We start from the raw sequence: 12,870 nt of genomic DNA, 5'->3' as shown, positions 1-12,870 counted from the left end.
AAGCAGCGGGTGGTTTCACACTGCTGACCTTTGCAGTAAACAGCCCAGCGTGTAACCACGATATCACCAGGGCTCCTTAGCTGATGAAAGGATTTATCAAAAAAAAAACAATCAACTTCCTTTCTGAGTTTTGTAAATTCATAAATTCCATGAGTCACAACCTGGCACATGCTGTATAAACAGAAAGTGAAACTATTTAAGAAAACGATTCAAGTCCAACCTGCCGATGTTGAGTTGATGCCTAGGATTTCTGAGGTTGCACATCTGTCTGGCAGCAGAAACCCTCAGCTGTCTCTAGTGGAGCAGCTGGTAGATTTGAACCATTAACCTTGCAGTTAGCAGCCCAACATTTACTCAACAGTGCTACCAAGGTTCCTTACTACGTTTCATATATGGGCCAATTTTGTGTTTGGAGTATTATTTTTAACAAGGACCCTGGGAGAGCAGACACCCAGAACCTTACCTGCGCTCATCCTCTGGCTCTTTGCTTAGATTTGAGGAGCAAATCAGATGATCAGTATTGTAGCCAATGTGGTACAGGCATCTGAACAATCGTCCTCTATTTTTAACAATTACACCTTCAGTGAGATGCTACTGTTTCAAAACACTTGTTTACATCCTTGTAAAAATTCACCAGTCTCCTGCTGCCTGAGAACAAGCCCCTGCCAGCCAATTTCTTCTCAGGAAGATAGGCTGTCAGAGGAGTGCGGGGTGGTCCCAGTAGGTGATGCGTGACAGCAGCAGGCTATCTTGTTTGTTCTGTTCAGTCACCTCTGCGAATCCATTCTGACAAGTGAGTGGATGCTGGCCAACTCATCCTAACTGGTCTCTATCTTCAAAATGCTAGTGGACATTGGTCAAGGGACAGACCTCCTAAAGTTTAAGGTGCTCGCTCTGGCTCAGCAGAAGCAGTAGCCATCACTTCCAGCTGGGGTTAAAGCAGCAGTGGAGAACTAGCAACAGGAGGCAAACGCTGGCAACAGATAACTAAGGGGCCCAGAAGTTGAGAAAGGGCCCAGCCGTTCCTGTTCCTGAGATCCTCAATAAATTTAAAGAAGATGAAACTTGAAACCTGGGTTACTAAAGTATAGTACTTTTTTCCCCTCAGTTAATAATAAAATTGGTAAGTTCACAATCTTCTTTCTAGTCTGTCAACATATATCTCTTTCTGAAATAACAGAAAGACTATGAATCCCAAGCCAAATAACCCTACTATCCATGTGTTAGTCTGGGTAGACTGGAGAAACAAATTCATGGACATGCATTTGTGTATAGAAAGAGCTTTATATGCAAAAGCAACTGTACATTAAGAAAACATCCCAACCCAGTCCAGGTCATGTCCATCACTCCAAGATTAGCCCATATGTCAAATACCAAGCTATAAATCCCTCTTCAGACTCAGTGAGGCCAAATGCAGGAAGCTCACAGGCCAGTGGTGGAAAGTCTTATAGATCCAGTGGCATTGTAAACATCTCAGCGCTGGCAGGGGTCTCCACGTGGCTTCTCCAGGTCCAGGATTCTGGCTGCACCTGGGTTGGCCCATGTGGTTGCTCTTCAGGGATGTCTCACAGGGCGTGAGCAGAGAGAGTCTCCAAGGGAGTGAGTTGTGAGAGAGAAGGGTGTCCTGCCTCCAAGGAGGAAACAGGAGTTTCCAGAATTCTCAGCAGGCCATGCCCAGAGTCCTCACTGGTTATATCTTGACAGGCCAGACTCCACCCCTTCACTCGTAATCCCTTCAAGTCCCAAATTGACATAGATTGTTTAACTACCACAATCCACTACCTCCTGACTAGGTGTTCACCCAAAAGGCCTTAAGAGATCTGAATAAAACTTTAGAAAGAGGGATTCCAAAATAACCTCACTGCTATCAAGTCCATTCCAACGCACAGTGACCCTATAGGACAAAGTAGAACTGCCATTTTGGATTCTCGAGACTAAATCTTTCCAGTAGACAGCCACATCGTTTGCCCATGGAGTTAGGACTGCTGACCAGGTGGTTAAGTGGATCACGTGTAACCCACTGCTTCACCAGGACCCTTGGAAAGATTGGTTAGAGACTGAGAAGCAAAGGTCTCTGAGAGAAAGAAACAAAATATTAAAATAAAAACAAAAGGAAACCCGCTTGGAGCCTTCTCCTAATCCTCTCAGGCAGTGGGTCCCAGTGTGTGGTCGCCCTCAGGCTGCTTCAGCAGTGAGCCACATCTAAGATGCCGGGTTAGTTAGTAAGACCACCAGGACCCTTATTCACGTGGTTAGAGACTCGGTTAGTATTCGACAAGTACTTGGAAGGCAGTAGGTGATCTTACTGTGCTACAACTTTTTCTTCTTTTTGTTTACTAAGGGGAAGCCAGGTGGGATAGTTTATGCATTGGTTAACACTCAGAAATCACCAGCTGCTCGTGGAAGAAAGATGAAGCCTTTTACTCCCATAAGGGCAACTCACAGGAGCAGTTCTACCCTGCCCAGAGGGCCACTATGAGCTGGAATTGAGAGCTGAAAGCTCAGTCCTGGTGGTTTCGAACTGTTGACCTTGAGGTTCGCAGCCAGTGAAAGCCTTACATGGGATTGCCATGATTTGGAACCATCTTGGCAGTGGGTTTAGCACGATGTCACCTGTTATAGATATTAAGATACCATCTTAAATGTGAAGGCTAATAGATGAAAATGGAACGTTTTGACTGCAGGGAAGTCGTCCACATGGATATGAGAACATTGTAGTCCCAGAGACCCCAGCAGGATTAGGTGGATGGCGCAGGGTTCACGCCGCGCAACCACTGCGCAGGCGCACTCGGACGGCGACCCCGCGACCCCGGGCCCCCACGCGCGGCCGCCACACGCGGTCGGAAGCGTGTCGCGCGAGGTGTCGGCCCGCAGAGCGCGCGCAAGAGGAGACGGAGCTGCGAGGCTGACCCTCGGGGAAGGGGCCGCGGCGTACTCAGCATGGCGTCCAACATCTACTTGGTCCGCCAGCGGGTCAGCCGGCTCGGGCAGGTGCGGCCCGGGGAGGAGCCGCCCCGCCCCAGGCGCTGCCCGCCCCGTCTCCGCCCCCCCTCCTCGGCCGAACGGCCCAACCGCCGCCGCCCTGGGCCCGCCCCCTCGGCCCGCCCCGTCTCGACCTCCCGCCCCCTGGGCCCGCCCCGCCTCGACCTCCCGCCCCTCGGCCCGCCCCCTCGGCCCGCCTCGACCTCCCGCCCCCTGGGCCCGCCCCGCCTCGCCCTCCCGCCCCTTGGCCCGCCCCCTCGGCCCGCCCCCTCGGCCTCCCGCCCCCTGGGCCCGCCCCGCCTCGCCCTCCCGCCCCTCGGCCCGCCTCGACCTCCCGCCCCTCGGCCCGCCCCTCGGCCCGCCCCGCCTCGCCCTCCCGCCCCTCGGCCCGCCTCGACCTCCCGCCCCTCGGCCCGCCCCCTCGGCCCGCCCCGCCTCGACCTTCCGCCCCTCGGCTCGCCCCGCCCTCCCGCCCCTCGGCCCGCCTCGACCTCCTGCCCCTAGGCCCGCCCCGCCTCGCCCTCCCGCCCCTCGGCCCGCCCCGCCTCGACCTTCCGCCCCTCGGCCCGCCCCGCCCCTCGGATCGCCCCGCCCTCCCGCCCCTCGGCCCTCCCCTCGGCCCTCCCCTCGGCCCGCCCCTCGGCCCGCCCCTCGGCCCGCCCGCCCCGCCCCGCCCCGCCGCGCCGCGCCGCGGGGTTGCTCGGGTGTCGGCGCGTCCCCTCCTCCTCAGCCAGCCGCCTGACTGACCCTCTCTCCTGTCCTCAGAGGATGTCCGCCTTCCAGCTCAACCTCAGCCCGCTCAAGGAGCCGCTCGGCTTCATCAAGGTCCTCGAGTGGGTGAGTGCCGCGCCCGCGCTCGCGGCGCCCTCGGCCGGGGGCGCGGGGTTGCAGGCGGCGGGGCGGCAGCCGCGCGGGACGAGGACGCGGGCAGGCCCCGGCTGGCGCCGCGCGAGGTGGAGGCGCGGCGTCGGCGTCGAATCACGAGTCCCAGCGGGCCGCCCCCGTCCTCGGGGTGTCCGGGGGAACCGCGGGCGCGCCCCGTTTTCGAGCTCGGCTGCCGCCCCCGAGGGAAAAGCGGCTTCCTGTGGCGGTCTAACCGAAACCCCGGGGCGCGCGGGGCGGAAAGGGCGGCCGGCTGGCTGCACGCCGCCCCGAAACGCGGCCGAAGTAACTTGAGGAGCGTTCGGCCGGGGATTTGCCTTCAAGATTAGCTCCAAATGAAGTGTTAAAAATAAACTGTGGGTTACGGGAGCGGGGGTGGGGTGGGAGGAGGGCCCTTGAAGAAACGCGTGGGGTCCGTTCCTTTCACTTACGAAAGGACTCCCGGAGATGACCTCCTGGCGCTTTGGTGTTTCCGCGCGACGCTCTGCGGTCAGCTTCTAGTCCTTTCTTGGGAACACTCGATCGGGAACTTCAAAGACGCCTTCTTCACGCAGCCCTGGCCGGAGCGCTCGCTTCGAGGACTTAGTGCGCTGCCTCAGACAGCGCGGGACAGTAGTCCCCACCCAGGCGTGACTTGGGGGCTCGCTATTAATTGCCATGTCGAGCCGGCAGCATTTGCATTCTAGTTCTTTAACTTTCTGTTTTAGTGATAAAGGGCGAAGCATGCAAACTCCTGAGTTCCTGTTTTAAAGAACCCACGGAGGATGTGTTTTTTTTTAAATGGCACCAACTGAAATCCTCCTTGGGTGCTTGATGCAACCCTCTCTCTCCCTGAAGCTTCGGAGTTTGCTGAAAGCCGACCTAAGGCTCCTGGGGCACACAGATGTCCCGGTTGGAGACACCTCGAGGTGCGCACGTAGCACTTGTAGCACCTGGATCGAGAATTCAGTCTAACGAATGATCGTTAAAGCATAGAGAGGAAATTGCTGATTGGAAATCACATTTAAGAGGCTAATCAGATATGAAAGCTAAGACAGATCGTATACCAAAGTAGATTTAGTATGGCTAAGATTGTAATTGAATTTGTAGTTAATAATTTAAACCTTTCACTTAAATGAGCAAGGCATTTGCTTTTATTTGTCCTTGTGTTATTTGTCACTGCTTTTCTTGGGAAAAAACCTACACTTGTTTTCTGTAAATATTTTAAACCATGTTCATTACTGAGTTGTCGGTGTGATATAGTTTGGAAAATATCTTTTAATATTCCTAAGGAAATGCTATTTCCGTTTTCAACAACTTGTAGGAAACACTTTTTGGGTATTTTTAAAAATTGCTATCAAGTCAATTCTGACTCATGTTTATTATACAAATATTTGAGTACTATGTCAGACACTAAGAGATATATATCGATGAGGCTTGGCCTTTTTCCTCATGATCTGTTAGGAAGAAGTATTAAGAAAGCAGATCAGAATGCCATATGAAAACGTAGTTGTTAACTTAGGGAGTGGGCTCCCAGGCAAGATCTTATGTCTAGTCATGTGAAAAGTTGAGACATCAAACACTTTGAACTTGAAGTAGTAATTGGCTTGGCTGGGAGAGAGAGAGGAAGTGAGTGGAGATGGTTCGATTCTGAAAGACTTCAAGGGGCTTTCAGAACACTTTGGCATTTATTCTTTGGTCAGTGGTGCTTACCTTCCTTGAGTTGATATATACCTTTGCAAATCTAGGTCCTTTCTTTAAGAAAATGCATAAATGTATAGATTATTACTTGCCATTTTAGGGCATTTATTGGATTGCCTCAACATAAGCATTTTGTGCATACCAGGGTTCTATACACATGAAGAATTTAGAGCTTGTTGGTAGATTATTTACTCACCGAATCAAAACTGACCTGGTGGTTTGGCTTAGTATTGTATGCCTTGGGAATCCTCTCAGTATTCACCATGACCACCTTCAAGGGGCAGAGATTAGATGTCATTTTCATGTACAAGATACATGCTGTTTATGCTTTCAGAACACATCTCCCCTCCCCTTGTGGTCTCCCCACCATAAATATAAGGAGAAATTTAACATACTAGAATTCTAATAGAAGGACTCCCAAATATTTTGGACTCAGAACCACTTTATGTTCTTAGAAATTGGGTCCTTTTGTTTACAGGGTAACATGGTTGTGCCCATTTGAGTCGTTGCCAACTCATAGGTATCTTACAAGGCCAGAACAGAACTGCCCCATAGGGTTTCCTAAGCAGAAACCTTTGCTGGAGCAAACTGCCAGGTCTCCTGCCCTGTGGAGTGACTGGTGGATTTAAACTGCTGACTGTTGGGTTAGCAGCTTAGCCTAACCAAGTGCATAATCACCAGGGTTACATAACGGAGTTATTTCTATCGATATTTGTCATATTAGAAATGAAAACAAATATTTTAAAATACTTGTTTATTTAAATATAACAGTAAGCCATATGAAAGTTTAAATCATACAAAATGGCAATGAATGTCATCAGCTTTCCTTGAAATAACTAATTTCAGTAGTTTTGGGGAAAATATCTGCTAAGTATGAAGCACTGTAGTTTATTATTCTAGTAGTTTATGGTGTTCTCTGAGGGGAAAAATGACTACTTCAGCTAGTAACTCAAAGTCTTACATACTTTCCTGGAGACAGGCTAGAGGTTTGGGATGGGGCAACAGTGCTTTATGTGTCCTTTGCAATTTCCTCATCGTTGTTGGTTGCCATGGAATCTGCTTCAACTCCTGACAACTTTGTTTGTAACAGAACTAGATGTTGCCTGGTCCTGTGCTGCCATCACAACTGTTGATATGTTTGAGTCTGTTGTTTTGGCTCTTGTATCATCCATGTCATTGTGAAGTTTGTTTACTTTCACTGAGGCTGTACCAAACAATGCCTTCAAAATAAACGAGCCAAAGAATGTTGACCGTACTATGGGAATTACCAAAGGAACAAACAAACCCATTTTAGAAAAAAATCAACCAAAATTCTCCTTAGAAGTAAAGATGACAAGATTTTGACTTGCTTAAACTGTCAGAAAATAACTTGTTAACGGCATCCACGTGTGGTATTTCTGTTAAAGCAGTACGAGGTCACTACGACAGTTGGCCAGGTAGCTGTCTTCCAAATTTCTGTACCTAAACAAGTAAGTGCTGCTATCATTGCATTGTTGGTTGACGTATCTCAATTGGCTTTCTATTAATTCCAAGAGTCTGGTTTTGGGCCAGTGCTTTTAGTGCAGATTTAACAACATCTTTCAGTACCATTGGTTCTTGATTAAATGTTGTCTCCTGAAATGGTTTGAATATTGACTGGTTCTTATTGGCACAGTGACTGTTCTATTGTAAGATGTGCTTTAATTAGTCCAGTGGTCTGATGGACCACAGGAACATCAGAAGAGACCAGAGGAACTAGATAGTACCTGCCTACCACTACCAACTGCTCGGAAAGGGATCACATTAGAACATCTGGATGAAGTGGAAGCAAAATAGGAACAAAACTCAAAATGATTTTTTTTAAAGGCCAAGCTTATTGGTTGGGTAGAGGCTGGCAAAACCCACAAGACTTTTTCTAAGTCATCTTTGAAATATGGACATGAACCTCCCCATGGCTAAATTTTCAGCCAAACAAGAAGTTTGTGAAAGAAAATTACCCGTGGGAGGTGTACACTCCTTAAACCAGAGATCCTCAAACTTTTAAACAGGGGGCCAGTTCACTGTACCTCAGACCATTGAAGTGCCGGACTATAGTTTTGTTTTCTTTTAAAAAAAACTATGAACAAATTCCTATGTACACTACACTTTTTTTTTTAAGGATGGAGACAGACCCAGTCATGGACACAGCAGCCTGCTGGGTCTCCTTGCTTTATTAGTTTCCAGCTGATCGGTTCAGAAAGTTGGAGAGGGTGAGGCTGTCACCAGGAGCTCTGGAGCACTCTCCTGGGGCAGGTTTGGCAGGTACAGACTGCGGGACAAGACCTCCCAGGCCCCAACGGGGACTGGTAGGAAGACTGTGGATCAGTGGCTACTCTCCCACACAGATGGAGACCTGGGACTCGGGATGTGCCATGAGCCTGCATGCCCCAGCAGGTCAAAGACCCCCAGTGCCCTAGTGAGCCTAGAAGGATTTGACTGGAGTGATTCATGCAGTGACTGGGCTGGAGCCGCCGACTGGGACATGGCCTTGTAGTGGTTGCATCTGCTCACACAACTTAGGGGGTCAGCACAGGCCCTGGTGAGGGCTGGAGCCCCTTTGGGAATTGGGGCTCATAGGGTGAGACCAGAAAGCCAGGGAGGGGCCACCAGGCTGAGGAGAGAAGCCAAGGGTGTTGTTATGTCTTTCAAGACACAGACACCCTAAGACCAGAGTCCCAGCCTCGAGCCTTGGAGGCCAAGATGAACCAGCCCTCGGCCCCATCCTGGCACAGGGGGGGAGGGTCATCAGGAAACACCACTACCCCCCATCCACCTCTCCCTGCCTGAAGGTCAGTAGGCTGTAGTTCTAAAGGGGGGTGACCAATGCCTGTGGCTGCTTGGGGTTAGGCTGTCCGCTTACTTCCCCTGGGAGGCAGATGTGTTGCCTTTAAAGATGAGCTTCAGGGAGCTGCTGGACATTCAGAAGCGGGACTGCCCCCGCTTGGGGCCATCATTGAGGATCTTGTGGCCAAGCCCGTGGCTGCATTTACCGCAGGACACCTTAAAGGCATCAGGCTGATTGCGCTCGGGCCGCTTGGTCATGCTATCATCGTGGAGGGTCTTCATGAAGACTGGCCATGGCAACGAGTACTCGTACTTGGAGCGGCTGGAGAACAGCTCGTGGCTGGAGAACAACTCGTAGCTGCACTTGGCATACACGTAGACAGCGGGTTCAAAATTCTGGAAAACCTTGCCCCAAGAGAAGCTGCAGAAAGACATAGTGCTACCAGGTTTGCATCCTGCTGTAACACTCCGACAGCTCCGAGTGTACCGACCCCACCTCATATATCTTATTTTGAAGTAAAAAACCAAAACAGGCAAAAACACCCAGCGGGCCAGATAAATGTCCTCGGTGACCACATGTGGCCCATGGGCCATAGGAGACTCCTGCCTTAAACTGATCAAGCAGTTGAAATCAGAAGGACAGCATTTACCCAAAAACAGCATCAGAAGCCTCAGAAAAAACAGAATGGAAATAGGACACAGTGAGGACATGAGACAGTGATGTTGTACATTGTGAGGATTGCAATCACTGACATGAAAGAAAATGTATGGATTGTTGACTAGAAAGCTTATCTCCACAAACCTTTGTACACCTTGAAAAGTGTGTATATATTGTACTTCTAGAATAAGAACTCAGAAGGTCAGGTCAAAATGACAGGCTACTAGACAGGGATAGAAAGGAACAAAAACACCAAATTTTCAAACCAAGCCTGTTTCAAACATTCCAAAACATGAAGTAAAAATTTTTATTTGAAAACTCAGGTTATATCAGTGGCAACAAACAGCATCAGTTTTGCTTCAAGGCTAGCAGCCAATTCTGATATCAGGATATTGATTCATCTCAAAGGAAATGAAAGTAATAGAAAAATCTGAAATGACTAAGTATATTTAGGTTCTAAAGAGATATATAACTATATACTTAGCTTAGTAGTTGTTTAGGAAAAAAGGTGATGGGATGCTTTTGTTAAATAATGGTTAAAAGAAGCAAAAACCATCTTGTCTATTTCAGCATGAACTCTTACATCTCATATGCCGTATTTTGAAGGGTGATTGAACTGTATTGGCAGGCCATTTAGAGTTTCCTATGATTGTGTTTAGAAAGGAAAAGGAGAATGTAGAAAAGTGAAATGGAAGCATTTCTAACAGTGCACAGTGGAAATAAACAAATATTGACAACAACACATTAAAAATTATTTTTTGTAAATGCATTCGATCTTGACACATTAAAAAAAATCAATGCTTTGGCTCCAGGCATCTGTTAAGATTGTAGTAGCAAATATACTGTGATAATTCATTTTAAGTACTGGCTGATCATTTGATATAGTAAAAACAGCCTGTATTTGTTTTGCATATAAATATTCATATGTAATATGCTTTGAGAGATAACTTCTGATTTCATTTATATTATTTTAGAAACTGAATCTTGGAGAGAAAATAACTAAAATAGAAGACAAGATTAATGATGACACCAAATAGAAGTGAGGGTATTAACCACTTCTTGCTTAGTGCCGTCAGTTCTGACTCATAGCAACCCTATGTACAACAACTAGAGATATGTGAAAATGTACATACATACACCACCCTTGAGTCAGTTCTGACTTACAGTGACCCAGTATAGGAGTCTGAGACTAAATTTTTATGGGAGCAAAGAGCCTCATCTTTCTCTCACAGGACAGCTGTTGAGTTTGAGCCCTTGACCTTGCAGTTAGCAGTCCAAAGCTTCCCTCAAAGTGCCACTAGGATGCCTTACTTAAAAGCATGCCAGGAGGCTTTGAAAAGTTCATGAAAAAATTCCATTATTTTAAAATTCCATCTTCCCATGAACTTTTTTCGAAGCCCCTTATACATTTGTGTGCATTATGTATATATGTAATGTAGATTTGTATTTTACTTTTTAATGCCACAGCATATTATACTTGAAAATTTTTGTTCACATTTTAAAATCCATAAACAGCTGATTGCCACACTGCTCATGATTTCTAATAATAGATATTTTTCCAACTTCTTATCTACCAAAAACTTTTTTTGCCTTGGAAATTATTTGGCTGATGAGTATAGCTCAAATAGGGTGTTAATGTTTCCAGTTTATTTTTTAGACATTGAGTGTTTGAGTTAATCTGTTGGTTTTTTTCTCCACTTATAACCATTTGAGTTACTCTGAGTCATTCTTACTACTATTTTTCTGGTTTTGATATTAATGCTGGTTTTGTTGTTATTGTACATCTTATTCATAATATTTTACATACATTGTTACAGTGCACCATTGTTTGGTGTTATTTTCAATTGTTCACTTGCAGATCTTCAATATATAAAGATGCTGATAAAACAAATAACAAGTGAAAATGCAGTATTTAATATGAGAAGGATTATCTGTACTTTAGGAACTGATGAAATTCTACTTTGGAGACTATGCTTTAGCAAACCAGGCTATAATCCTGAAGTGATTGTGTACTGTTGAGTCTATTCTGATTAATATTGACCTTGTAGGACAGAGTAGAACGACTTCTTGTGACTTTCTACACTGTAGTCCTCCTGATGGGAGCTGATTGCCAGTCTTTTTTTTTTCCTCGAGTGGCTGGTGGTTTTGAACTACTGATCTTTTCATTAATAGCCAGCACTTAACCATTAATTCGCCAAGGCTCCTGGACCTTGAAATTGCAGCTTTCTCAATAGTGAGGGACCTGCTGTGATAGCCATCCTTACTAGTTACTCTCCAAGCAGAATTTCATGTCAATTGTTGTTAATTTCAAAGTGGCTAAGAAATATGTTAGCTTTTTTTTTTTTTTCATTTAACATTGCCATTGAGCTGATTTGAACTCCTAGAACAGTAGAATTGCTTGGTAGAGTTTTCAAGGCTGTAATTCTTTATGGAGAGAGACTTCCTCATCTTGTCTTGTGAGCAACAACTGGTGGGTTTTAACCCTTTCTATTAGTTGCCCACTGCTTACCCCACAGCTTCTTTAAATTCGCATACTCACTGCTATGGATTCTATCATTCATAATGATCCTGTGGGACAGGATAGACCCTGCCCCCTGTGAGTTTCCTACACTGTAGTTCTTTGTGGGAGTAGAAAGACCTGTCTTCCATGGAGCGGCTGGTAGTTTCAAACTAGAGACCTTGTACTTAGGCCAATGTGTAACCACTATGCCACCAGGGTTCCCAATTAGCGTACTCTGGTGCTCCTCATTGCAGACTAGATTGCAATCCAAAATGCTTATCGAAATGCTTGTAAAGTAAATGAGTGAAACCAATTGTTAGGAAGAGAAAGAATAACTGAAGGCCATTTATGGCTGAGGGTTGATGAAACAAGAGTAAGAGCAATCTGAAAGAGCGTCTTAAGTGACATCTGCCCTTCACTTTCATGTGATTACTGCCTTCAGAGAATGTGGGTCTGATATTGTCACAGCTTGTACCACCCTTTTCTGTCTGCTTCCTTCAGAAAAGCAGGAAATCCAAATTTTTGTGCACTATTTTATTGGAAAAAATTCAGATCTAAAAAACAAGTACTGGAAAAGACCATAAAGATTTATCTGTGTGAATTAATGGTATGTGACTTCTGGGAGAGGCAAGATGATTGGATAGTTTGCCCTCGGATTGTTTTGTATTTCCTTTAAGCCAGAGTACACTTTGCCTCCACCCTTTTTAAAAATATAAAGACCAGAATCACTAACAAGATAATACTCAGAACAAAAACATCTTTGTTGTGGTGGCTATATAAGATTAGAAATGTGGTTTTATTTGTAGGTTATTAGAAATTTATTTTACTTTAATTATGCAGGTATTTAGTGAGCACTTGCTGTAATAAGGTTTCTGCTAGCTAGGCACTTAAAATTCTAAATAAGACCAGATGTAAAGGCATGTGGCATAGGAGGAGGTAAAGTTACTGTCCTGGAGAGCCACAAGCTGTAGTGCACAGTGCCATTTATTTAATTTTTATATTAATTGAGAGCTAATTGTAATTTTTAAAATCAAGATACATACAAAAGTACCTACATTATGTACCTAGATTTGTAGCAGTTCAGCAGAATTCCTATGAATTCTACATAGGAATTGGGTAGGACTTTGATGAGCTTTTTAGAGAATGAGGGGCATTCTTGACAGAAGAAAATTGTGTGTCTAGGACTTAATACATTATATATTATGGGAACATTAAGTAATGCAATGTGACAGAATCATACAGGATCTAGCAGGAAGTATAGTGCAGATAAACAAAGTAGAAAAATGTTGAGGTTACAGCAGTCATGCATGTTGTGTTAGGCTGGGTTCCTAGGGGAGCAAAACCAGTAAAGCTATATAAATGGTAG

The 12,870-nt window shown here is 46.0% G+C and overlaps 1 protein-coding gene and 1 pseudogene across 1 annotated transcript in view; one reads left to right on the top strand and one right to left on the bottom strand.

The window, feature by feature from the left end:
• Window positions 1–3,661: 3,661 nt before the first annotated feature.
• The window catches only part of SYPL1 (synaptophysin like 1), a 33,117-nt gene continuing 23,908 nt past the window's right edge, over window positions 3,662–12,870 (top strand). Inside the window, exon 1 of the mRNA XM_075558534.1 lies at window positions 3,662–3,819. Coding sequence (XP_075414649.1) covers window positions 3,751–3,819 — 69 coding nt within the window. The 5' untranslated portion in view covers window positions 3,662–3,750. The remainder of the gene's footprint in view (window positions 3,820–12,870) is intronic.
• Window positions 8,419–8,781, bottom strand: LOC142456520 (methionine-R-sulfoxide reductase B1 pseudogene; annotated as a pseudogene).

Source organism: Tenrec ecaudatus, chromosome 9 (genome assembly GCF_050624435.1).
Source record: "Tenrec ecaudatus isolate mTenEca1 chromosome 9, mTenEca1.hap1, whole genome shotgun sequence".
NCBI classification, from domain to species: Eukaryota; Metazoa; Chordata; class Mammalia; order Afrosoricida; family Tenrecidae; genus Tenrec; species Tenrec ecaudatus.
The sequence above is the reverse complement of the archived record's forward strand: the minus strand, read 5'-3'. Positions and strand labels throughout refer to the sequence as shown.